The sequence below is a fragment of the Parasteatoda tepidariorum genome, chromosome 3, assembly GCF_043381705.1.
Source record: "Parasteatoda tepidariorum isolate YZ-2023 chromosome 3, CAS_Ptep_4.0, whole genome shotgun sequence".
Lineage (NCBI taxonomy): Eukaryota > Metazoa > Arthropoda > Arachnida > Araneae > Theridiidae > Parasteatoda > Parasteatoda tepidariorum.
This window is the reverse complement of record NC_092206.1, coordinates 29,210,331-29,238,099: the sequence shown is the minus strand read 5'-3', so window position 1 is coordinate 29,238,099 and position 27,769 is coordinate 29,210,331. Positions and strand designations below refer to the sequence as shown.

At 29.9% G+C, this 27,769-nt stretch overlaps 1 protein-coding gene across 3 annotated transcripts in view; it reads right to left on the bottom strand.

The window, feature by feature from the left end:
* The window catches only part of LOC107439297 (Fatty acid transport protein 1), a 97,122-nt gene that overhangs the window by 44,239 nt on the left and 25,114 nt on the right, over positions 1–27,769 (bottom strand). Inside the window, exon 1 of one of the 3 annotated variants that reach the window (XM_016051842.3) lies at positions 15,733–16,099. The exons of the other annotated variants lie outside the window; for them this stretch is intronic. Within the exon in view, the coding sequence (XP_015907328.1) occupies positions 15,733–15,797 (65 nt within the window). The 5' untranslated portion in view covers positions 15,798–16,099. Of the gene's footprint in view, positions 1–15,732; positions 16,100–27,769 lie in introns of those variants that run through there. 3 annotated transcript variants of the gene reach the window in all.

The window sequence follows — 27,769 nt, the reverse complement described above, 5'->3', positions numbered from 1 at the left end:
AAATAATAATAGTAATAATCTGCAATTTTTATTGAACAGTGTTCTTATAAAAGAACATCTTCTGTTCTTTGTGTATCTTAAATAAGAACACCCCCTGAAACGAAAATTGGAGTTAATGAAGACAATTCTGACAGTTGCATTTTTGTTCTTGTCCATACACGTAAATCAAAGTTTGTTAAAAGTTTAGAATAAAAATCCATTTTGAAAAGAATTAATTTGACTGTGAACAAGGAAAGAATAAGAGAGAGAACAACAAAACAAGTATATTGTAACCTTACTATTTGACAGCAGAAAAATACTTCAATTGCAAATCGCACACACCACTATTCTAATAATAATACATATTTAACAGTGTTGCTCTTACTATGCAAGCGTGTCAATCATCGTCAAAAAGCAAGAAGTCATTGTTAAACGTGTTAAGTAACTTTCATCATAATTGCTTTTTGATGAGGTATGGCAATTAGTTAACAAAATTTTCATATTCATTCATCACATTATGACAAGCTGATGGAACTTAAGAAGAGTATAAATGCATAGGTCGAACTTTTAGTTGCCTCTCTGTCAATTTCGCTTGTCACTGCGGCAAATAATATGGCAGGAGGTAACATAATATTTTTGTAATCCATTGTACGTCAATACCCTGATTGCGTCAAACTTGTGACGCGATAACTCCAGTTTTTAATTTTTAGCAAAATTTAAATACCGTAGTAGCGTAATTTCCGTTTATAAAGGTTAATTTTTTTTTTCAAATTTGACGTAGTAATATTAAAATGACAAAATGAAACATTTGATATTCACACTTTCCTATTTACAAAAAATAGAATAAGTAATAAAAAAAAACTATTTAAATTTATTACGAGACTTCTAAAGCAATCCATCTTGAGCGAAATGACTTCGTTTTAACTAGTGCTGCGCATCTTAGGCGAACATATAGCCAACTAGACTGATTGTATGATATGCTGCTTTATAACATGTTTTTGTTGCGTTGTATCTGTATTAAAGTATGATAATTACAATAGTTAAAAAATTCACTACTTAAGTAAAAACAAGAAAAGAACTCCCATAAATATGAAAATTGACGACTAATAATGAATAAAATCACCATTATGCGATAACTATGTATCACAACTACATATGCTCGAATTCACAAATTTCGATATTACAGGAGCTAAATTCATAAAATGACTCTTTAATGTTCAAATATAAGAATAATATGTCATAGGAAAATTTTGCAGTTTAACATAAAATTTAATATTATAAAAAAAAAAATTTGAAACAATAAGTAGTGAATAAAAGTATTTTTGTGGATATTTTTATTAAAATTATAAAGTTAGTATAAATTTTTCTTCATTGAGAATTTCGATGATAGTTAAACTTTATAATTTTAATAAAAATATTTAATTTTTGACAATATTTTTTTAAATAATTTGTAGCAAACATAAAAATTCAAAAAAATTTTGTTCGGCAACAGTATATTTTATTACGAAAGCTAATAAACATACATTTGTTTAAGTTTACATTTATAATAAATAAATAGTAAATCGCGATTTGAAGCAAAACGGTATTACATAGCATTTCTTGTCTGAAAGTCAGAACAGCCAAGTGTTACGCTTCCAGCAAAATATTTTATCGAGTGGTAAATGAGCAAAAACTTACTATAAGTGAAAAAAAAGTGACTTCTTATAAGAACTTTCTAATTATTTATCTATAATGGTGGGACAGCGAACCATAGATAGAAGCATAAAATTTTACCACTAGAAAAGTTTCCCACAAAGCGTAGAAAGTTGGCATCCCAAAAAAACTGTTAGTAATATTCAATAGCCTGATTGTTTTAGAAACAGAGTTAATGGAGTCCTGTCAATCGAAGTTTCGGAAGTCAGAACTCCATTAACGCGGAGTTTAGCTCTAATGCATATTGATTTGTGTTTCAATATCTGATGTGTCTGGCTATTTGTATGTAAACGGAAAATGTTCCCAGCAAATTCTATTCCGTTTAACTTTTGATTTTATTTTATAGCCGTCGTTGAATAGTCGGCTACCCAATTTTGAGTTCACTACTGCTAATGTTCAACTCTGTAGCCTTGAAATTTTGAACCCAACCAAGAACACAAGGGAACTCTTAGATCAAATATTGGGAGAAATTTGCCCTCGTGGAGGACTTTTTGATGGAACTATCCCATATTTGCGTTGAATGGAGAGGAAAACCACGAAAACCTTCCACAGTTAACCAGACGAGAAGGGGACTCTAACCCATGATCCGACAACCACTGAGGATATTTCACGTCAGCACTATGGTTGGTGCGAGTTAGATGCGGAATTCGTTTCGATCAGCTATCGCAGGGAACCGAAATCGGGTCACCTCATTGGGAGGCAAGTGCTCTATCCCCTGAGACACTAAGGCTTTTTTAAGATATTTAACTTTATAAATTTTACTACATCAGTATGTTTATAAACTTTGAAAATTTCATATTTGTAGAAATTTTCCTCTTTGGCTCCGTCTTGATTTTGTTCACAAGATCTCTCTTATAGAGTCCAAGTTTCAGATGCATAGGTCATGAGTCATGACTGGACGTTTTGTACAGTATAACTTTTGTATCGATTTTTATGAATGTTGATCTTAGAAATTCATCTAAGGCAATATAAGCATCTGTATTCGTTTTTTAACTTCCATTTATATGTTAATATCAAAACAAATTACAGGATATCGCGAATCAAAAATATAATCAAATTATAATCAAAATGCGATACAATGCATTGCACAACGTAAAAATCATCGAAATTATAAAAAACTGAACGTCTATACAACGAAATAAGTAACACGTTTAAAGTAGAAGCATCCATGAAAAAAAACTATTTAACTCTGGCAGGTATGGCAACTTTATCATAGGTACTGCTATATACTATTACAGGGCGCGTAGCCAAATTATTCAACAAAAAATAAGCACCTTTTGAGCACTTTTCAAGCACTCAAAAATATTTTCAAGCACTTTAAAAAAATATCATAATTAGGCAGGGTTGGAAAGTTTTTGACAATTGACGGTTTCATCTGTTTTTAACAGTCATGACAAAAAAAAAACTTATTGACATTGTTTTGGACAATTGTCAAAAATCATGAAATTTTGAATCATGTAAAACGAATGTTGTTTTCATACGCTACGGACTGACAATACGCCGAAATAGATTGAGGTTGAATTAATTGTGAAAACGTTGAACGTAGGCTGTGACTTTTTGCATAATTCGAAGCGAAAACCAACATAGTAAAGGAAAAATTTCAATTTGAAACGGGGAAAATTAAGCTATTTTTAAAAACACCCAATGAAAAAAAACACCTTTAAGGGCTTTTAAGAAACGAAAAACGAAAATTAGCACCTTTAAGCACTTTTTAAAAAAGCTACGCACCCTGTATTAAGACTCGGGTGAAAGCATAGCGAGTTATCATCGATCATTTTGATTTGCCAAAACAATTTGTCCATTTAAGTGCCAATCTGAGAGGATCAAAAAAAGAAAAAAACTTTAGTTCACAAGGGCAGAAATAATATCAAAATGTTTATGGTTATTTTCCATTTCGTTTGGCACACTTAAAACACAAGCAGGTCAGGCTATGCTAGAGGGTATCATTATGAATTTCGCTCATTACACTGGTTACGTGAAAACAAGAACTTAATCTGAGTTAGAAGGAATACGTATACGTTGCAACATGGTTAACAGTGACAAAGGGAAACTAGGAAAAGTTCTGAATAAAATATTTAATTTTTCGAATTAAACATAAATTAAGGAAATAATTATGGGACATCGCAGCGAATAAAAAGTGAGCGAACGTTTGAATATTTCCCTCTTTATAATTATTTAAAAAAATTAAGCTATCCCCAATGAAACAACGATTTGAGTCTTGGTTTGAAGGAAAACGAAATTTAGCCAGAAAACAATAAAAGGAATTTTTTTTTTTTAAAATGCATTTTTCAAGAAGACAAATAAAGAGAAAGAGAAAAAAAAATTTTTTTTTTGTCATATCTAAAATGAAAACGTAGGACACATCACTTTAAAAACACAGAGCAGGAGGCATTTTCAGTGGTGCTCGAAGTTTATTAAAAAAAGAAAAAGCGATGAGCATCTTTTTTTAGGTGCTTTATCAGACCTGACAAATATCAAATTATTATTATATTTTTAGTCCACTTGATATTTTTAGTCTTAATATTTTAAGACAAGCATCTGCTAATTTGTTGACGTAGACAAGCGATTGAAATTTCGATTGACGATCAGACTATATTTTTGTTTGAACCAGTTAAGAAATAAAAATAACTTGTATTGGCATAAGCACAAAGCTCCAGCTGCCTAGATGGTTAAAAAGTGGTAGAATTTTTTATTGCCGATAAATTCTATTTGGCAACAAAGTGACGATTAATTCTGCAAGTAGAAGCCAGGAAACGATTAAAACTTGCATTTTAATCCAGTACTAAGGTTAAATTAAAATTTAAGAAGACTAGTTAGTCGGACAGCAGTCAAAATTTTGATTTCAAGATTCTAAAAACGTAGTAAAACAGTCTCCCATAATGGGTATGTTTTAATGTTGAACTAATTGGTCGCCAAGGAAAGATAACCCTATAGGGCCAGTTCTTTCTAGCAATGGGATGTTAAAATATTTTCGGAAATGAGATTGATGTATAAAAAGAAATTGATTTATAAAAAAAAATATTTAGCTAATTTCCTAAAATGTAATTTTTAAGACCTTTTTACTTATTTATTACTTATGGTGGAAAGGTGGGCTGGAAATTTACAAAATTTTACTCACTGTTAAGAACTGGTCATGACCTTGAACTTCTGTGCTTATAATCATCGAATTTATAAATTCTGTGTTTATAACTACAAATAAACTCGATGAGAAATGATGAATTGAATAAACATAGAAATGTGGTGGTTTAAAGGAAAGAGCGTTTGCCTTCCAATGAAGTGGACCGAGTTCGAGTCCCAGTGATGGCTGGTTAATTCGAATTCTGAACCTGGCTCGCACCGACCACAGTGCTAACGTAGAATATCCTCAGTGGTAGATGGAATATTGATTAGAGTCCCCTTGCCGCCAGGCTAACCGTGGGAGATTTTCGCGGTTTTTCTCTCCAAGTAGGGCAAGGAAGGAAGGAAGGAAGGAAGGAAACCCAAGATTGGATCGGCTGTTTAATGATGATTAAAAATAAAATAAAAATGAACAAACGTAAAACTAACAGGAGGAAATAGCTTTCCAGTGTCAGCACTTCTTCTGAACCCCTCGCTATCCTTTTCTGTTACTTACATTTACGTAAACAAAGCCTCTTCATCGGTAATTTTTTTTTCTAAAGTTATCGACAGACTGCCAAACAAATCATAAGTGATAAAATAGCTTCCAATCGACAATTAAAAATTATTAAATTTGGAGCAGAGAGTATCATTGAGCCTTATATTCAGCCTGCCCATGGTCCTATAGAGGGCTAAAAAAAAAATATATATATTAGGTAAAGAAATTGAAGTAATGGGGCGGATATTTTGAGCAGAGATATGGGACGGCAACCGGCACAGACACGTGTAAAAACACTCATTATTAGGAAACAACTTCCAAGGCAAAATTATCCTTGACCTACACAAGAGAATATCATTGGGAGAAATGAAAGAACAAAAAAGAGTATCTGGTTATTAGTGTTCAGAAGGAAACGAAACTTAGAAGTGATTGCAGCATCCTTGCCAGATATGAATTGTCTTCATTTCCAGTCCTAGAAAAAGTAACATCGCTTTCTTTAAAACAAACTACAGCGGAAGCAATCTATAAGGCCATCTGAAGGAACTAAACAAAAGATTTTCAAAAAAAAAAAAAAAAAAATAAAACNAAAACAGATATGCTACTATTTTAAAAAAAAAAAAAAAAAAAATTCTCACGCTTTATGGTGATTTCAGAGGAAGCCATATTTTATTTTTAAAAGATTAACTGGGAAATTAATTTTTAAAACTTGCTTTCAAATCATAGTTTTCTCTCATAGCGTTATTGTTTTATTCATTAGGAATTACAAATCATAGATGATTAAAAGAAAAATAGGGTAGACTATACTTGAGGGTGCCCCCGCCAAGTTGTGATCGCGATTGATCGCCAAGCTGGGCGATGTTGAAAACCAATCGTGATTCTGATTGGTTTAGATTTTAATCGTAATTCTGATTAGTTTAGAATTTAGAGTTGTTTTTAAATGAATTTTTAAATGTAATTTCAGAGATTCGTTAGTTCTACTTTGGATACCGGCTGGTAAGGTTATTTTTGCTTCTGGTACTAAAAATGAATACAGTCAATAAGATAAATCTTAAGTTTCTGTACGATTTTAATAACAATGAAGAAAAAAACAGTGATTGACTGGTGTATGAATGAAGGTTTAATTAGTAATAGATATAAATGTCCTGTTTGTGGGTTAATACGGCGTTCCGGACAAACAAGTATGGCGCCAAACATAAGTCGCCAATTTCGCCAAGGGGCACCCTCAAGTATATTTTTCCCTAAAAATATTTAAAATGAAATTGTGTAAGGCCGAAAAGCAGCAAACACGAAATATGGAATTTTATTATATTAAAAAATGAACTGCTGCTCAAGCAAGCGTAGATAATTACTAAACTGTTAGAAAAGGAAGCTTAAGATCTAAGAAAAAGGTCACAAAAATGAGAGCAAACAAAGCGAAAAGCTGACACTAATAGCATATGAAAGTATCAAGTAAAATAATAATAAATAAATAAAAACAACCAATAAAAAAATTTATTACTGTTGCTCTGATATACTGACTCAGTTCATCTATTCAAGATATACTTAATATTTCGCAACTTATTTTTCCATAGTGAATGAAAAGGGGTTATGTTATCAATCATACAAGAAATGTCCTAAAATTATGGTTCAATAATAACATTTAGTTATTTTAATGAAATATTGTTTTCATTCCGTTAATTCTAAAACTTACATGTTGGGTTAAGATCAAAAATGTAAGTAAACATTTAAGAAAGTAAACCATTACGAATTCAAGGATATTAGTTTCTGGCGGAGCATAAAATACTGAATCAGTGGCCAAAATTCCGAACTAATATAAATTCGATTCAAAAACTATTCTGAACCGCTGTTTACAATTTTGGGCTGGGCCCCGGTGTGAAAAGTCAAATATTCTTGGGCATCAGGCTGGCGGACGTAGGCAATTGCGAAAATGCGTCCCGCATGGAGTTGGAACACAAAGGGCTCCGGAGCTAAACCTCTAAATTTTCCCATGCTCTAGGTATCCAGCAATTTCATTTGGACCTACAGACAAAGTTAAACTAAATGAAAAAATTTCTGTACGCATTGATTAACTAGTGTAACCACTAGTTTCAATCCTTCCGTTGCCACCTCTTTTTGGCAAAATTCGTTTAAAAAATCACTGATTTATTTTTTATTTTTTTAAATTTTATAGAACTTTATTGCCTTTTAATACTATATGGATGAATTTGATAAAAAAAAACCCAACAAAAACAACAAAAGGTGAAAATAGAAATCCAAAAATATGCGCAAAATCACTTAATTTAAATTGTGTGAATATGAATTTCAATGTGTGATTTTTAAATCGCGTGAATACGAAACGCGAAATTTAATATAAAATCGTGAAAATACGAAACACAATGCGCGATCTTAAATAGCGTAATTAGGAATCGTGACGTGTGGTTTTAAATCATATGAAAGTAATTTTAAATCGCGTTTGAATCGGTAGAAAAAGCGTAAAAACAATTTAACTATTTTTTACTTCGGTAATTCGAAAAAGGAAAAATTTCTTTGAAGAGGCGGATTTTCTTTTTTAGTAATAGTAGAAAATTTTAAATTTTCCGCGTACGTATATTATATACAGATTGCGTATATTATATACAGATCTGCCTACAGACACATCCAAGAGATCTGCCATATTGTAAAGACATTGCCTTTTAGCTAAGTTACAATAGAAAAGCTATTCCCAGGATTAAGACATATTTATAATGATTCAAGATCAAATATAGCGGATTTATTAGATCCAATTCAATTCCTAAGAATGAACATATAACTGAACTGTGAATTTAATTAAATTTATATTTTCTGTGTGAGCTGATCATATATATATATATAGTNACACTGTAAGATATATATTAAATTAAAAACTCCAAATCAAAAACAAACTCAAAACCGCACATAAATACATATTAAAATTGGCAGAGCATCGAAATTTTTTTTTTCTTCTTTGTCCGGGTTTCTGATTATTGGATTAACTTTATTTCATTTAAAATAACAAGATAAAATTTCCTAGATTTTAAAGATTTGGAAATTTCAGATTTTTGTTATTGCAATGGTCGCGAGTTTGAATCTAGCTCGGTCATGGATATCTCGCTCTGAGTTTGCATTTTGCTGTGTGATGTGTGACTGTGGCAAAATTTATGAACGATGACCTGTACAATATTTGCCATTTTTGTTTACCTCAGTTTTATACAACACAAAAATTCTAAGAAGCAAAGTTATAAAATTCAAAACATTATAATTAGTTTTTCCCGCTTCAATAATACAATGCTTCATTAATCAAATTTAGTGGGTTTTGCAATAAAACTTAAAAGAAAACAAACAAACAAATAAATAAAAATTAAATACAATAAATAAAATATAAATAAACTTTAGATAGACCAATTTCCCTAAAACATAATTTCATTAATCATGTATTAGCCAAAATACAGAGTTAATAGAATGCAAACAACAGAAACGATATTTTCTCCAGGAAATTAAAGGACATAATTTAAATCGACGTGACTATTTAAGAAAAGAATTGTCCATAATTATAATTAACTACATAAAAAATGGTATTTTTAAGAGAGAGAGAAGAGGGAAGAATTTTTTAGACTTCATTAATCTTGACTTATTTATTTGATAACATTGACTTTCAAGGTAAACTTGAAGTTCAGAACCAGAAATTCCAACTGTTATTTTTATAACGCAGTTAAGTTTTTGGTTTTGAAAGAAAATAATTCAAAGAAATTTATCATGTGTTTAGAAGAGGGGAATTTTAAATACTACAAAAACAAGCGAAAAATACTGTTAGTACTAAGACTGGCATTTAAATATCGAATGATTTATTTAAAAAAAATTAAATAAATAAATCATTAGCCTCCATTTTTTGTCGACAAGCTTACAAATGGCGAAATTTATAAATCCATTTTCACTGATCGTATAACAGCATTCGCGTTAATGGCATTTAAACCCCTTTTGCATCAGGTCGCATCTCATACGTTCGACGTTTTTGTATCCGTATTGTCTGTATCTGCGTATTTATTTATGCACTAGGAACTTTCTTTAACTCCAAACTGATTTTCACGTAACACCTTAACGAATGCTGTACAGTTTAAAAAAGACTAAAATAAAGTTTTTCAACTCATAAATTTCAGTTTTTTGCCCCCAAAAAATGTCATTTAAGTGTCAAAGTCTTAGTTCACTACGCTCGACAAATGTAAAAGTACCTAAGGCTGAAAGCTTCGTGATATCGAATTTTAATACATACAAAAAGTCAGTACTTTTAAAGGTACAGGGTGTACTAAAGGCACTAACTTTAAGAGGTGATGGAACACTTCTCGACAAAAAAACTTTGCTCGCAAATGCAACCTCCAATCGTTGCAGCAGCCTCTCTACTAGAGTATTAAGTAAATATTTAATGGATTTTTCATATTATGCAAATAAAAAATAATTTATGCTCAAAATAAAATTTTACAATAAATCGATTAACTTATTCACGAGAAGTAAAAAAAAATGATTTTAACTTTGGTGACATTTAGCAGATTTAGTACTTTAACTTCAGTACATAATTAAAGAGTAACATAGGCAGGAATATTTCGTCAATCCCAGGCTTTTGCTTAAATTTAACGACGAAGCAAAAATTAATAACTTTTTTTTCTTCCATTTTTTCTAACACTTCATGAGACACCTGCATAAGATTCAGTGATCCAATGTGTTTTTTTAATTCTAAAAAAGCATGAAACAGTTATACTGCGCTTAATACGAACGCACTCTATGATGTAACAAAATCTATGATGTAAGTTAAGTACGACGCAAAATTAAAAGAAAAGAACAGAGAACAAAAAGAGGGCAAGTACCTGGGAAACTTTGGGACCACGGAATCTGCGTTTACATAAAGAAAGCAAAACTCTGAGGAAATTACAATTCCAAGTGAATTTGTTTAGAGGTTCAAATTTTCTTACTCATTTTCAAAATTGACAGTTTTACTTACGATCCGAGGAGAAAAAATAACTTGAAGACTTATCATTAATCAAACTGAGGTAGACATTTTAATATGCTTCAGTTTAAAAGTGTTTGAATCAAGCATAAATTGACCTTTCATAAACAAATTTAAAAAATTATTTAAAAAAAAAAGGATTTAGTAAATTGAATTTTGATGAAATTCGTTACAAATTTACTGTATTTAATAATCAGGCATTTTCCTTACTCGTTTGCATTTTCTAAACATATAAAAAAAATAATATAAATAGGTAAAAAAAACTATCATAAGTTTATGTGCTGAATAATAAGAGTGTGTGAGTGTTAGGATGGGTTTTGGGAGTAATAGCCAATAGTTTTGTTCGAAACAAGTCTTCTATATAGGTTATATGCGATATTCAAACATCACGTGATGATAAAAAGTTAGAATGAAGTTAACCCCGAAGGGAAAAACCTACTTCACGAACAATACGCCGGTTATTTACATTTTATAGCAACTCCTTTATGAACTGTTGACATATGAAGTTTGAAAGTAAGAAATCGTAATAAATCATACATCAATACACAAGACCTTTTTTCGGATTAGTAAGAATGTAGCTCACTCAATATGAACAATGAAAACCAGTTTAAAATATTAAACGAGGAAGAAGAAAAAAAACATTCATTTGCAAAATAACATTTCAAATCTACAATATTTTTTTAAATAATTGTCACAATCAGAGTGTAAAGAGGGAAGAAAGCCAAGTATTGTTAGAAATAATCGATAAAGAATTTATTAAAGAAATAGAGCATTTATTTATTTATTTATTTTTTTTTGGTGGCATTTTTGATTCCCTATACCCTTGTTTTATAATTAATCCATATCTTCCAATATAACATGTTCCTCCGACCACGGGTGCAGAAAATTCTAATATTACCATAACATATTTATAATATTTTCAAAGATCACAGTTTTATAGATTTGAAACAGCCCCCAAAGTTATCGACCCCCCCCCCCCCCCNCCCCCCCCCCCCCACTTCTTCTTTTTCTAAGTAAAAAGAAGTTTTTATTCTCTAAAATATCCAATTTTCTCCAATCTCCAATATTTCAAGTAAAAAAGAAACAAAAATTTTCTAATTTTTTCCTAAATTCTTAAATTTTTCTACGTGGCTTTGTTCATTTTCATTTGCAGTGAATTGCCTAGACCAGTGATTCCTAAAGTGGTTTATATCGACCCCCAGGGGAAGACGACAACCTGCAAGGGGTCCATGTCAAATGAAAAAAAAAATTAGGGGTTCATGAAATGAAAATGGGGGTCAACGATAGTGGATCTCATATAAGCAGGTCATGACTTTTAATTTTGGCATTTCATGAATGGAATAATCAACATACACTGATAGTACCTATTTACTTACATTATACTACCTGGTAATCAGGGTTTGTGATTTTTTTGATTTAAATCGGATTTTTTTGATTTAAATCAGATTTTTTTGATTCTTACTCAAATACACTGTAAGAACTTTAATTTATGATTAAAAAAACTTTATAAATGCTTAATCAAAATTAAATTAATATTAAAACTATATTATAACAATATTTAGAACAATATTTTAACTTACTAAAATAATTTTTCATTATAATACATAGCTTTGAATGCATAGCAACCATTTTGAAACAAATGCATGATTGAAATTTAAGGACTAGTTCAAATAGAAAATTTAAAGAATACTTTAGTAGTCTGTCTAGGTTTTTCAAAGATAACTATTTTGTGAAAATGTAGACATAATTTTTGAAAATTAAAAATTTGGATTTATCTTTTCTTACGAGACACAAAAATAAAATGTTGAGAAAAAAGTATTTTGTGGAATTGTTCTACCGTTTTTCCTAAAGTTGTGTAGGTACCGGTAAACGGTAGTAAATTTCACTTGGACAGACCCCTGTACTTTAACTATTCAAACAGAGTTTCAATTAGCAAACCATAATCTTAATTTAAAATTTCCTTTTTTTTCCGTTTGATTTTTAAAATGACAAAATAAATGTAACAGATTGTGTTTATAAATGTAGTCATTCATCAAAAAATAAATATTTAATCTATATATTTTTATATTAAAATATTCACTTTTAATTCTATATCAAAATAGATACGTTAAGCTAAAAATATTTTTTTTTAAAAAATCTATGTACTCATAGGAATTTTTTTCCACAAAATTTCGTTATAGAAAATCAGATGTCAAAGATACTGTAAACATATTATGAGCAAAAATACCAGTTAATAACCCTACTGTTTCAAATAGAGTTTGAAAGGGAAGAATGACACTATATCAGGAAAAAAATATCTGAATTTATTGGCCTTTTTCTTTTCTTTCTATTTTTGGCAAATTGGGTATTTTCTTTTTAATATGCTTTTGAAAAAGCTTCAAAAATATACATTTTCCACCAATAAATATAATGTAGATTTTAATTCCATGCTTTTTCTTTCAAACGGTAGAATTTTAATTAACAATATTTACATTATTTTTTGAAAAAATTCATGTTTAATAATTACTTTCTACAGCTATGCAAGTCTATATTAAGACAGCATTAAATGTTTACTTTAATCTGTGCTTTCAATCTCAAGAATCAAAAGACTTTTAAAATTGTAATTTTCAATATGTTGGAATTTAACACACACCAAGAAAGAAAGTAATTTCGTTAACTAAAATTAATTAATGCAACAATTTATTTAAAATAAATTTTGAAACTAAGAAAAGAAAATAATAAAAGTATCAATAATTTAAAACACTGTTTTTTAACTTTTATAATCAATATATATAAAAAAAAATTAGTTGATTTAAATCAATGATTTTTTTAAAAAAATCATTTGATTTAAATCATGATTTAAATCAAGCTGATTTAAATCAACAAACCCTGCTGGTAATATAAAGACATATATCCATCTACATTCTACATAATTTATAAAAGTAGCTACGAAGTAAAAATTTTATTAAAATTTAAGTTATTAGGATTATTTTTTGATATATGAAACTGAATTATTATAAACTAGTAGCTACCTGCAACTCCGCCCGCGAACGTTTTTATTTTCTCTGCGCGTAAGGTTTTATTTTGTAACAAAAAAGTATTTTGCAGCTGTAAATTGTAGCCTAGCCGGTGTCAACTCTTTAGCTAGCTACACCTCCAATTTTATCTACGCACAAGATCACGGAGATTTGTTGCTTAGTTTTTAAGTGAAAACGTAATAAACAGATCGACAATAAAACTGCTACTGTTTTGTATACAAACTTATTTCCGCAATTATAATATTAGTGCGGACTACGGGTTTTGTAGTGCACAATTTTATTCCATTTACATATTAATTAAATTAGTTTGAATTTAATTAATAAATGTATAAAATAAGGAGCGTTTTTTTCTTAAGTTGCACTTCACTATAGTTAGAAATTTAAATCTTTCACAGTGAGTAGCACTCAATATCAGCTGTCAGAGATACATTTGAAGTTGAGGAATATACAAAAAACCAATATCAGGTAAGTAGGGGGTCTAAGCCGAAAAAGATGGCAAGGGGTCTACGAGACAAAAAAGTTCAGGAACCACTGGACTAGACCGACATTAGTTAACCCATTGACGCAGAATTTTTATAAAACATATTTTTCATAATTTTTTTATTATTTTGTAATGACAAAAGATCGAAATAAGTGGAAAAAACAATATATTTAGCATTTAATAGTCAATGGATCAGAAATACTGCATAAAATATCGGTGTTTTTTCCTGCGTGAAAGGTAAAATCTTTCAAACAATAAATTTTCAAATTTGCAGATCAGTGAGAAATAGTTATTCATCATTGAAATTTCTTTAATTTACAAAATCAATTATTGACAAATTTTTGAATATGGATTAAATAAAAATTCTAAACTACTTCTTTTTTTTAAATTTTATATTTTAATGCAAACAGAATTCCGAAATCTAACAGAATTTTTTTGTTACGAGTAGTCTGTTTTTTATAATTAAAATATACCAAAATATATTTTATTCTTTAAATTAAAGAGTCAGAAAAAAATATAGAAAAGGGACACCGGTGACCCTAAGGTTGAAAGACGGGCTTGTAACGTTGTTCTTACATGAATCAATTTAATATGAATAGGGGAAAAAAATAAGATTCGAAAAAAAGTGATAAGTTGTAAATCTAGTGAATATCAATCGTAAGTCACGATGGTGATTCGTAAACCGCTGTACTGCGAATCGAGATGTATGATTTGTAAAAAAAACGAACGCAAATCACTATGTCTATATCTTCACTCTTTGAGAGCGTCAATAAAATCGTATTGTCGTAGATAACAAAAAAACGGAACTTCTTTTGGAAAAATTAATTTTTAATTTTCCTTAAAAAAAAGGGATTTTCCATATTGAGAAAGAAAAAAATTACCAGAGGAATTTCTGTATAAGCGAAAAACAATCATTGCGTTTCTTACCTTTTCTTTTTTTTTCAAAAAAAAAAAAAAAATAGAAAGGAAAAAGAAATTTGTAAAGCGATACTTTTTTTTACAATAACAATTTTTGTAGCTAATTTATTATTATTTTTTTTTTTAATTCGGCCAAAATTTTCCCGGGCTACTAGAATTTCCCCCGAAACTCTATCCCGAGATTAGATATATTCTGCACCCCTGCCGCATATAATATCCTACCACTATTCCATTAAAATATTTTCATTTCATATTAATGTTCCTTGCAACTAAACAACCTGACACATAGATAACCTAAGAGCACAAAGTTAAATAAATAGAGAAATAAAATAAATTATCGCACCCCTATTATAAACAAGTACATACATCAGTGCAGGTGACAATCTCTGCATTATAATGTAAGGAAACAATAGTACTAACCTTTCCATTCGTACATTATTTTACTCCAGTACAAAGACAACTGAACTGTTTTCTTTATAAATCATCTTGTGTTTAGATTTCCATAACATAATTTTTTTTTCATTTAAAAAAAAATGCATGCATAAATAACACAAAAACTAAAGTTTGCATGCCAATTAAAAGAAGGATAAAAACCGATAACTTCTTTAATTCCCACTAGTGTAAAACGATAAGAAAAGTCTGACTATAAAAAAAAAAAATTTATTTTTAATTCTCACCATCTTCTTTAGTATTATATTGATATACCAATACGAAATGACGTCCCCCCCCCATAGGTTGTTTATTAGAAATCAATTCAGAACTTCCAAAATCAGTTAACTCCAAACGCGTTACTAAGAAAAACATTGATTAAAAGAAGAAAAATCCAATTAATGTAGTTGAACATGTATTAAAGCTAATACGAAATAAATCAATACTATTAACATACATTATATATCAATAATATTACTTAAGACTTTAAAGTAAAATTTAAAATAATTTTTTTTTTCGTCTTTATTCTTATGCAAGTTGGATAAGATTTAGAAAATTTTCTAGAACAAATATAAATTTTGACTCGAAATAAAAAAATAAAAAAAAGATTCCAAAAATTAAAACTTACGCCAGGTCCCGCCTAATGGTACGTTTATACACGGGCAGCATTCCGATCCGACGCCGGAGTTGCATGGCTACGACCACCACACACACAATCAAAACACAACCTTGCAAAAAGCACGTTTTTCTCCAAGTATCAAGAAAACGCGGAAACAACTATCAATGCTCGCTTGAGTTTTCACAAAACGGTGCCAAACAGATCGATTGCGACATCGTAATAAGCGATACGCTGGTCAGTGTTCTTGATAAACACAAAATGAGCGCATAGCTCGATAGATCACTGTTTTAAGGGAGTTTTGATTGGGACGCTTCTGTGGTGAGCATTGAGCACGCTGCTGAAGCTTCCTCATTATTAGAACATCCGTGATATTAAACTGTGAAGGGCACGCTCCAGGGGGAAAAGTGGGGGTAACAATGGAAAGTGGTTTCGTTGCTTTTTACAGTCGAACATTTATGAATGTTAAAAAAGGGGGAAGTAATGAAGATTGCTGTTTCTTTCTTTAATTACAGGTGGATAAAGCAAGACAGTCAAAACTGATCCTTTCACAACACAATTATTATCTTTCAATTAATTCCCTGTTTCAGTTTGTATGTTAAGGTCTTAACACTTTGACGGAGAATTTTTATGAAGCATATGTTTCACACTTTTTTCAATATTTTGTAGTAATTTAGGTCAAAATATTATGTTTAGCATTTAAATAATTTATGATTAAGGAATACAGCATGAAACACAGGTATCTTTTTATGCGCTAAAAGTAAAACCTTCCGAACACGGCTCACTTCCATACAATATTTTCTCAAATTTGCACTTATTTGCAGTTATTTAGTTCTAATGGAAACAGTTATTCACCTTTTACATTTCTTTAACTTACAAAATCAATGATTGATAAAATTTTGAAGAATAAAAAAAAAATTTTAAAAAAATTAAAAATCAATTTTTTTTTTTTTTTTAATTTTATATTTCAGTACAAATATAATTCCGATGATCTAACATATTTTTTTAATAACTTTAGAGACTGTTTTTTGTAACTAAAAAATACCAAAATATATTTTTGCTTGTAATTGGAGGGCCAGAAAAAAAAAAATATCTAAAAGGGACACGGGTGTCCCATATGCGTCAAAGGGTTATATACCATTCTTCCGCAATCATTACAATTTTTTTTTAATTCGTAAGTCACAAAAAGAAAAAAAATATTAGATTTGTTAATAAAGATATTTTATTTATAAAGAAATAAAAATTAAAAAAAACATTGAAGGGATCAGTTGGAAAAATGATAGTGTTTTCGTACAAATGTGCCTATTAGTCAGAGCAATTGAATAACAAATTGAGCTTTTAAAATAAATTAAATAGATTGGCTCAGTTTCTAAAAGAAGTTCATTTTGAGATAGCGTGATTTGTTTTTTGTCATCTAAAAGTTTTACTGAAAATTAGAATTAAATAATAAATTGATAACACATATAAAAAAAATCAACTCTCAGCACATACTTATTAATTTGAGAACATAAAACCTCAACTTCTCAGAAACTAGTAAATCAAATTAAATAATGAAGAAAAATAAATATACAAAGTTAGGAGATCAGAGTTTAGAGATCCATTTATAGTTGAAAGAATTTTGTATAGAAAAAGTGTACTATGAATAGTAATTAAAGTTACTATTCATAAAATTAAAGGTAACATTAAAAAAAAAATAGTAATGCATTTAATAACTGCTTTGTGGCAAATTAAAGAATGCTTAAATTTGAACCTTTTTTATTGACTGCACACGATACTTTAAATTTTTGTATCGTATGCAGTCAAAAAAAAAGGTCAATAAAAAAAACCATTTAGACTATATGAAACTTTCTTTTTCTAAGAAAAAAAAATTTTTTTTTTTTTTACATTGCACCTATAAAAATATATATTAATCTTTAAATGTGGTTTGTTGAAAATATCCAAGTAGATTCAAAAGTAGTATTCCAAGTAGATTCTAAAATTTGTAATGCTGAGTGAAGTTTCGGAATTTTCGTAAGTAGCTACAGGAATTATTCAGGTCTTGCCATTGAGACAGAAGTAAGACAGGCACTTAATGGCGCTATTAGGCACTTATTTCGTAATAAATTTCTTGAATACACTTTGCAAATGCTTCCATGTTTTATTAATACCATTCAATAAATTTACTTAATTATTTAGATTAAAATAACTACTATCATAAAATTCTTATAAAATATTTCTATTTACAGGGGTTAGTTAAGAAGAAATTTGGGACCCTTCACAAAATATCTTTTCATAAAAACGGACCCTTCACAAAATAATTTAACTTTTAATCGGATCCTTCACAAATTTGTTTATCTTCTTGATTGTTTTGTTAATCGTATAAATCTTCCCGGGGGGGGGGGAAGAAAGACGGTTCGAGACAAACTAAGTTTCCCTAAGTTTAAATTACAATTGTAATATTCTAAGATAATATTTCTACTTTTACAAACATCGGGTGAGCATTCTTATTAATATTAAATCATATATTTTTTTGTAAATAAATAATTGATCAATTTATATTTACTCATAAAATTAATTAATAGAATATTATGCAAATAAAAATTAATTTCTAGCAATAAAATATTATAAATTTAAGAATTGTTTAAGTTTACTTAATGCGTAACACATTGAAAGTGATACATTACTAAGTTGAATTATTTAAAATATGTCAATTGAAATTATTAAAAATGTGAGATTTTATTTCCATTATTTGCCCGAAATGAATATTCTGTATTGAGCAGTATAGGTTAGATACCAAATATGTGTCTGTTGCATCTCTAATTTAGTAGCAGCAATTGTTGAGCATAATCTTGTATCTATTTACAATTTAAAAACTTCTTGAAAAGGTTTTTAGCAATTTTTGAAGTAACGGGACACTACTTGCACAAATTCACAAAAGCTGGACCCTGGTTGAAAGAATTTGACTTAACGCTTATTTTATATTCACAAATTATGAATAGTTTTTTTTCACAATTTTAGAAAAACCGGACCCTTTACAAAATGTCAGGACAGACCCCTTGGTTAACGCTTTATCAGATATACTAAAGCACTAAATCGATTTCTTTTTTTCAAAAAGGACAATTGTTTGAGGTAGGAATTTTCACAACTGCAAGAGTTAACTGGTACACTTGGCAACGTGACCTTGTCAGTAAAAATATAGCACCTGCTCAAACTGTTTGAAAGGCAAATCCAAAATCACATTCAAAATACAACAGATTTCCTCATTGGATACTGAAAATACATAAGCGTGCTGAATGGAAAAAGTAGTCGCGCGATTTCAATGATTTTTTCGAAAGGATTCATTCAAATGCGTATGAAGAAAGTTGCTTATGACCTCAACAGTAGAGATAAAGCTGATACACTTAAATGACCTTTTTTTACAGATGAATGAAGCAGAGATAAGAGACAACAGGGACTAGCAGAAATATCATAAGAAAAATCTGACTTAGATGCGGACCAATAGAAATTAAATAGATAAAGTATTGGACGTCTAAAGTAGTTTCAGGGACGCAAAAGGGAAAGTTTAAGATACACATTATAATACAGAGATCTCCTAACAGAGTGCTTTTTCAAAAGTATGGGCACCTTCATTTTTGAAGGGCACTAATTTTGCAAATTATATCAATTATATTTCCCTTCAAAATTATAGTGCCCTTCAAAGTGGAATTTAAAATACTCAAATATGAGAAATAATATTTTATATATATTAACTTAACCTAAAATTAATTATCAGCATTTATGATAATTTGAAATTCCTAGTTCCTGCAACTGCATTCTCTTTTCTTAAAAAAAAAAAGAGCATTTTTTTTCTAAATAAAAAAAGTGGGACAACATTTTTACAAAAAGGCAAGGAGGGTGCATTTACCTCTGTAAAAGGGTAGGCAGGGTGGGCCACTCTTCTACTGTATAATAGCTTCAAACTGTATAATAGCTAAGACCTTAATTAATGTCTTAGTTATTATACAGTGTCTATATAATACAGTGTCTAATACATTGTCTATATCCACGACCTATACAACATATAATCTCTTCACTTTCGAAGCCTAATACTATATGGAATTATACCTTCAAGGTTTGTTTATGAACCAAAAATAATTCCAATTTTTTCCCCTCAATTTCATCCATTTATTGAAAGATAACGGTTTGCGATGTAATAGTAATACGTAAACGCACTCCTATCTGATGGCAAAGCAATATAAAAAAGAAATGTTAAAGGCTCAAGATTTGTGCAAGTAATTGACACAAAGTGAAGAAGACGCTTTAAACAAATTCATTCATCATACAAACGCTATAAAGAAGAGAGCATAGGAAATACAATTAAAAGGTAATTTATTGAAACAGTTATACTGCCGCACTTTGACAATTGATTGAAGGAATGAGTGAGTGAAGAAAACATGTCAACTTTTTTTTTTTTAAATTTTAGATTTGATTGTATTGTAATAAAGGTATATGAGTTAGTCCTGTTTAATAACGTTAATTAAATCACTGTAGAATCCTGATTAAAAAGATACGGGTGTTGAAGCAGGTAAGTGACAGTATGAAAGAGTTAAGTCATTCATTTCAATACCTTCTTCGTGCTATCTACCTTTCATCCACTTAGCTACAAAGATAAATTTCAAACACCGACGCAGGCTTACTTAAATTCAAAAAACATTGAAAGGAGTGATATTCCTTTAAAAATAAATTCTCATTTTGAAAACTAATGAACTAATTCAAAGAAATTTTATAAACTAATTCAAAGAAATTTTAAAAAAATTAAATTTCAGTCTTATGCTCAAATTAGTTTCAAACGCTGTTCCCAATGAACTTTAAGGCTTTTTGTGAAAAATCTGATAATAAATTTTGAGAATTTTAGAAAATAAAGTGCTAATTTTGAGTAAAATCATTATACAATTATTTTGTTTTGTGAAAGGTTCGTTTTTTGTCACTTTGAAAAAAAAAATACTTATAACAAGAAATTTTGAAGATAAGGTCCTAAAATCATAAAAATCAGTGATCGATTCAAATTTTATGTGAAAGGTCCATTTTTGAGAAATTGAGAAAAATCCATTTTTGATAATAAAATCCTATTTCTGGAGGGAAAAAAAAAATTTAAATTTCAAGATAGTTCTAAAATTTTGAATTACAGACGTCATTAACTCCATGCATAAAAATAAATGTTTTGTGAAAAGCCAGTCTCCTCAATAAAATGTTTTTACGATAAATTATTTTGTGAAGGGTCCATTTTTATGATAAATTATTTTGTGAAGGATTCGTTTTTCAATAATTTATTTTGTGAAGGGTCCGTTTATGCGATGAAAAATTTATGATAGGTCCGACACCAACGTCATCGTAAAATGTACCCCTGGTTCTTTATGTTTCAATGCCATGTTTTCATATCAGGGGTCTGTCCAGACATTTTGTGAAAGGTCCGTTTTTCGTGAAATTGTGAAAAAATTACTCACATTCTTTCAACCAGGGTCCGCTTTTATGAATTTGTGCATATAGGGTCCGTTATTGCAAAAAAAAACTTTTTCAAGGAGTTTTTAAATTGCAAAGACATACAAGATTATGCTCAACACTGTAAAATTATAATTAAAAAAATTAAATTTTAAAAAATAAACAACAATTGCTGCTTCTAAATTAGAGATGCAACATACAAATATTTGGTATTTAGTCTACACTGCTGAACGCAGAATATTAATTTCGGACGAATAATGGAAGAATCGTCTGCCGAAGACAAAACTTAATTCGTTTACATCCATCTTTCTTGTTTTCCGCCCTGGAAAAGGTTTATTCGATTAACAAAATAATAATGAAGATAAACAAATTTGTGAAGGGTCCGAATAAAAGAAAAATCATTTTGTGAAGGGTCCGTTTTTATGAAAAGATATTTTGTGAAAGGTCCGTTAACGGACCCAAATTTCTTCTAAACAGACCCTGCATATTGATACAAAGATGTTCTTAACTATTTACATAAGATCTCAAGGACAAACTTTTTCTTGTCAATAACCACCAAAGCAAACATTCTTTTATAGAAATCGAACATAAAGGCAACCTGCTATCCACCTTGTACTTACAATGGAATGCTGAGAACGTAAGAAAAATAAATAAGTAAAAGCAAATGTATTTACCCTAATCTCCCCCTGTCTAAGGTAAATGGTATGAGGGGACATTTGCTAAGGGCGGAGAACCTTCTCTACAATGTCACGTAGATTCTAGAACGTTCGTCAACATGAAGATAACAGTAGAGGTTTTCATTAAAATAACAAAATCCAAGAAGAAAATAACAGTAACTCCAGAATCCAATTTTTCCCTTAAACTTGTTTTACCGCTATTAATGTTTAATTTAGTTACGCATTAATTAAAATTTTAAATTTGATAATTTAAAATTTATTAATTCATGTTTTGGTGGTGAACTAAAAACAAAACTTAGGTAGGTAAGACAGAAGCGGAAAAATTAAACTTTTTCAGTATTTGATTAATGTTTAAAATTATTAAATGTAATCTTTCGTTGTGATAGAAAATAAAAACATTTTTTGCTCACTATTACGCTATAAAAATTACTTGTTTACAAAATTAAATTGATAGTATTATTTTTTATTAATCGTAAATAAGAAAAAATATTGGATATTAAGCGTCCCCTGGTTGATTTTTAAACTATAATTCATTGAACAATTATGATTTTGAAATATGAACTAAGGAATTGACATTTTGAATACATAATTTACAACAAATTTTACAACTAAATTTTAAAAATAATTTAACTAAATTATCGCTTAGGCAAAAAACATTTAACGAGTTTTCTATAGCAACCGAAAATTAAAGAAGATATTAAACAATAAGCCTGAGGATAAAGTTGAAACGATAATGATAACCGAGCAAAATAATGAGGTTTATATTTTATCCTAGTAGAATCTCGAACAAAAAATATATATTGCGGAAATATATAGTTTTGTGATTGTGGATATGCATCTTTAAAGTACCTGATGCTTAGGTTTTCTTAGCTATCAGGGGTCTGTCCAGACATTTTGTGAAAGGTCCGTTTTTCGTGAAATTGTGAAAAAAATTACTCACATTCTTTCAACCAGGGTCCGCTTTTACGAATTTGTGCAAATAGGGTCTGCTTTTGCAAAAAAAAATTTTTCAAGGAGTTTTTAAATTGTAAAGACATACAAGATTATGCTCAACACTGTAAAATTATAATTAAAAAAATTTAATTTTAAAAAATAAACAACAATTGCTGCTTATAAATTAGAGATACAACATACAAATATCTGGTATTTAGCCTATACTGCTGAAAGCAGAATATTAATTTCGGACGAATAATGGAAGAATCGTCTGCCGAAGACAAAACTTAATTCGTTTACATCTATCTTTCTTGTTTTATGCCCTGGAAAGGGCTTAAAAGAAAAATCATTTTGTGAAGGGACCGTTTTTAAGTTAAAATATTTTGTGAAGGGTCCGTTTTTATGAAAAGATATTTTGTGAAGGGTCCGTTAACGGACCCAAATTTCTTCTAAACAGACCCCTGGCTATGTAAGTAGTAATTGATTCTTATGTCAAAAGTAATAAAACATTTTGGGACCTTTTTTTTAAAAAAAAAGCAAAAATATTTTTGATTTAAGAATCTGATAATCATGACGAAAATGAAAACGGAGCAATGATGGCAGTAGGTGAGCGACAATGAGCAGGGGCAAACCTCCGTTCAAGGATTAAAAATTTTGTATTATACAAAAAAGTTTTTTTTTTATAATTATTTTTTTAACATTATTTCTGTTATAATGAAAGCGTTTCTAACTTATTTGATAGGTAAATGCAAACTTCTTAGTTTTATTTTAGAACCGGCGTTGAATAAACAGCCAGCCGAATTCTGGGTAGACGGCTATCAATGCTAGCCAAACTAATCTTCAAATTTATTCATTAAACGATGCTGAGGCAATAATCATGTAACATTTAAAAGAAAATACAGAAGAAAAAAAAAGAAAACAGGCCGGGCGTCATAAGGAAAGTGGGAATTTTTGATGCAATACGAAAGAAAAACAGCAGAACCAAATCATAAAGCTGCTTGAAGGAAGTCACAAAAACAAGATTCATTCATCAAAAAACAACTCATCAATATATTATGAAAAAGTCAAATCGCAGTTGGTCGCCTTGCATAACAAGCGAAAAGGATTTTCTTTTTCTTATTTATTTTAGGCATACATAAATGGAACGGAAATTATAACCAAAGACATTGTAATTCTACAGCGCTATATTGCAAAAACCATGTCATCAATATATAAATCCATTCAACATCCTTATCAGAACGACAAAATTTGAAAGAGAGTAATTAGAATATATTGAATCAATATCAAAACTTCAATAATGCAACAATTAATCGATCGAATTTGAGACAATTTAATTACTTTAATAACACATAAGACATAAAGAGTCATCATAACTAGTATATTATGCAAGTTTTTTACTATAATAAGAGGGGAAAAAATATGTCATGTCATAACCAATAATAATAATAGTTCTGTCGCATAACAAAGAAGTTTTAGAAAACTGGAATTGGCTTTATTTATTGGAATATTAATTAGTCACTGTAATAGCAAACGTATTGCTCTTAGTTCATGGGTCATTCCAGCCGTTTTGTGAAATTGTAAAAATTCAATTCATAATTTTCAGAGCTCCGCAACCTTTTTATCGCCGCAAACCAGTCAACGTTTGATAATTTTTCAGCGGCCCTCTGAAGGAGACGCGGACGTATTGATTACCGGTACTATTTGATTTATGGAATCAAATAGTACCTTTGTTTTACAGTTAGGAACCTATGCTCTAGACCAGTGGTCCACGGCCCGGGACCACGGGGTGTAGACCATAGATTTCTAACCTTTTTTAGCTCACAGCTTTCTTTGCACTTCCAGTCAAAACATTTTCAATGCCCCTCTATATAAGCGTTTTTAACAAAAGTTTATTTAACATTTAGGATATGATACATTATTTATTAATCACATCGTATAAACAAAGAAAACCTCTACTGACCATTGGCTTTTTCTACTGATTTTAATTTGAACATTTCTTTTTTATCAATATTGAACTACACATTTTATGCAGGTCTAAGAAAATTAATGAATATAATAATTGAGAAAAACTGATCCTTCAATGTTTGCGGTACACATAACAGCTAGGTCGAAAATTTTTAACAATTAATTCAGACTATTATAATCTATAACTGCACTGATGTAAGTCGAAGTTGTTAGAAAATTCGAGTGCTAATAAAGTTTTAAATACCGTAAAAAAGCTTGAATTTCGAATAGGGAGAAGAAAAAATATCAAACTTTCTGGAGTTAAAATTTTTATGTGTACAGCAGCAAGGAGAGTGTTGTCTTCACGATAATTGGTTAGTAATTTTTTCCCAATAAATTGCTAGGTTAATAATTGCTTCAATAACATTTAATGTATGCAAAGTTAAGTGTTGGTCTAACTCAGTGTTTCCCAACCTTTTTTGTACCATGCCCCACCTAAGCCTTTCTAAAATTCTTATGCCCCCCTATGTAACATATACATAATTTTTAGTATTAAAAAAATCGAATTGTTCACTTAAGAAACTTAGGAAATTGTTAGCGAAACAAAGTAAGTAAATTTTCAGAACATATAATGAAGAACTAAAATTCAAATTCGAAATAATTTTAATAAATATTTTTCTATAATAATTTAATATTTTAATTAAGTGAGATTCTTGCCTATGATGCTTGCTGGAAGTAGATTTTATATTAGGTTCCTATTTGGTTAGCCTCAGTCTCAAGTCTCCCCGTTGTGTGTTATATCTAGACGATTTTTTTTTTACCAATAAAATCATTTACAGCACTAAATCCACATTCAGCTAAATATGAAGATGGAATCGGTAACAATAGTTTTCTTGCACATTTGATTGAATTTGGGTATTTGTTTTCTGTTTCCTCACGAAGCCATGCCATCACTCCTTTCATATTAAATAAGGTTTTAACTGGCTCATCATTTTGCATTTCTGCAAGTTCTTCTTGATATATTTGATATATCAGACAAATCCACTAACATGGACTGCAACATCCATGTTGGAAAATAAATTTGTTTTAAATCAGAATATCTTTCTTTTAAATCAGCCGATAGAATTTTCAGATGATAGACAATAACAAGTAAAGCGGTATCATTTACTTCACATTTTTGGAGCCAATGAAACTGTTCAAAGTTTTTGTTGTTAATATATTTCTGACATAACTCAATAAGGGTAATGAAGCCAAATATCTTCGCTTTTGCATCAACAAGAGTTTTATTTGTTCCTTGAAGTTTCTTATTTAATATATTCAGTTTTTCAAAGATATTGGCTAAATAACTCACAAATGCTTTACCATCGACTGTAAACAGATACTTCATTTCAGGTTTGTCGCTTAAAAAATCCCTAAGTCACATAATATTTATTGACCGCAATTATTTAAGAATTTGCTTTTTTCTTTCGATTTTGTCACCGAAATCTCGCATTGCATTTAAATGGCCCAGAGCAAAAGGTTTAAACTCATGTCGAGTCCATTTTTGAATTGCCCCCCTTTGCAATTAAATTGCCCCCCGGTGGGGCGTGGGCCCCACGTTGGGAAATACTGGTCTAACTCCTTTGGGTGGAGGTACCGTCGACGTTGGGAACCTAGACTTATTGTAAAAGTACTGGTTTCTTAAAATATGTGGAAATAGTTCATCAAGAAGTTAAAGCTTTAAAAATGTGAATTAAAAACATTATCGAATTAATATTTCAAAAGAATTCAATAAAGGGTCCGCCTTGACGATAAACATTTTTGTAAGAGAAAAAAAAAATTCTTTCAAAATGACAACTAAAATTACAGAATTAAGACGATCATTTTTTTTTCTTATAATTAGCAGTACAGTTGAATGTACGAAAAAAAAAACTTAATACTTTTTATATGCATACAGTTTAGAAACAAAAAATTTTCTGAAATGAAACTGCAGTATTTAATACATTATAATAAAGCGATAGAATAATCCACGCAGTTTTTTTTCCTGTAACGAAAGATGAGTGAGAAGTTTTGAAGAAAACAATTTTTCTTTATCCACACATTCATTATTAATTATAATTAAATATTCAAGTAGAAAGTATGACGTACAAAATGACATTTCTCAACCTAGAGTTGGTTTCATTATAGCAAGAACATCAGAGAAATTAATTATTCCTCGAGGCAGTGGTTGGTTGCTAACAGGAAACCTGTAAACAATTCTTCAAACTGTATCGAAATTCAATTAAGCCGGGGGGAAAAGGATTTTTTTTCTCTTTTTTCTTTTCTAGAACAACGTCAAATACATCAACAAACGTAAATTAAGCATGTTTAAAAGATAGAAATAAATAAGATTGCGAAAATTTCGCATAAAATGGGAAACCACATTGAGAAACGAATCCGGTTTGGTACAGTGTATAATTATTATTATTCTCCTCCTTTTTTTTTTTTTTTTTTTTTTTTTTTTTTTTTTTTTTTTTTTTTTTTTTTTTTTTTTTTTTTAAGATTTGGAAATAAAATATCCGATAAAACAATACGTTTGTTTTAGTTAAATAAATAATCCCATAATAAAAAACGGGTCTGGTTCATTTCATCGACAATCACTTCATCGACAGGCCATTTCATCGACACCACTTCATCGACAGGCCATTTCATCGACTAGGTCATTTCGTCGACAGGCCGTTTCCTCGACAGGGTTGTTTCGTCGACAGGTCATTTCGTCGACAGGGTCATTTCGTCGACAAGTCATTTCGTCGACAGGGTCATTTCGTCGGCAGGGTCATTTTTTCGACAGGGTCATTTCGTCGACAGGGTCATTTCATGGACAGGGTGATTTCGTCGACAAGTCAATTCATCGACAAGGTCATTTCATCGACAGGGTGATTTCGTCGGCAGGATCATTTCAACGACAGGGTCATATCGTCGACAGGGTCATTTCATCGACAGGGTCATTTCGTCGAAAAGTGATTTCGTCGACAGGATCATTTCTTCAATAGGGACATTTCGTCGACAGGGTCATTTCG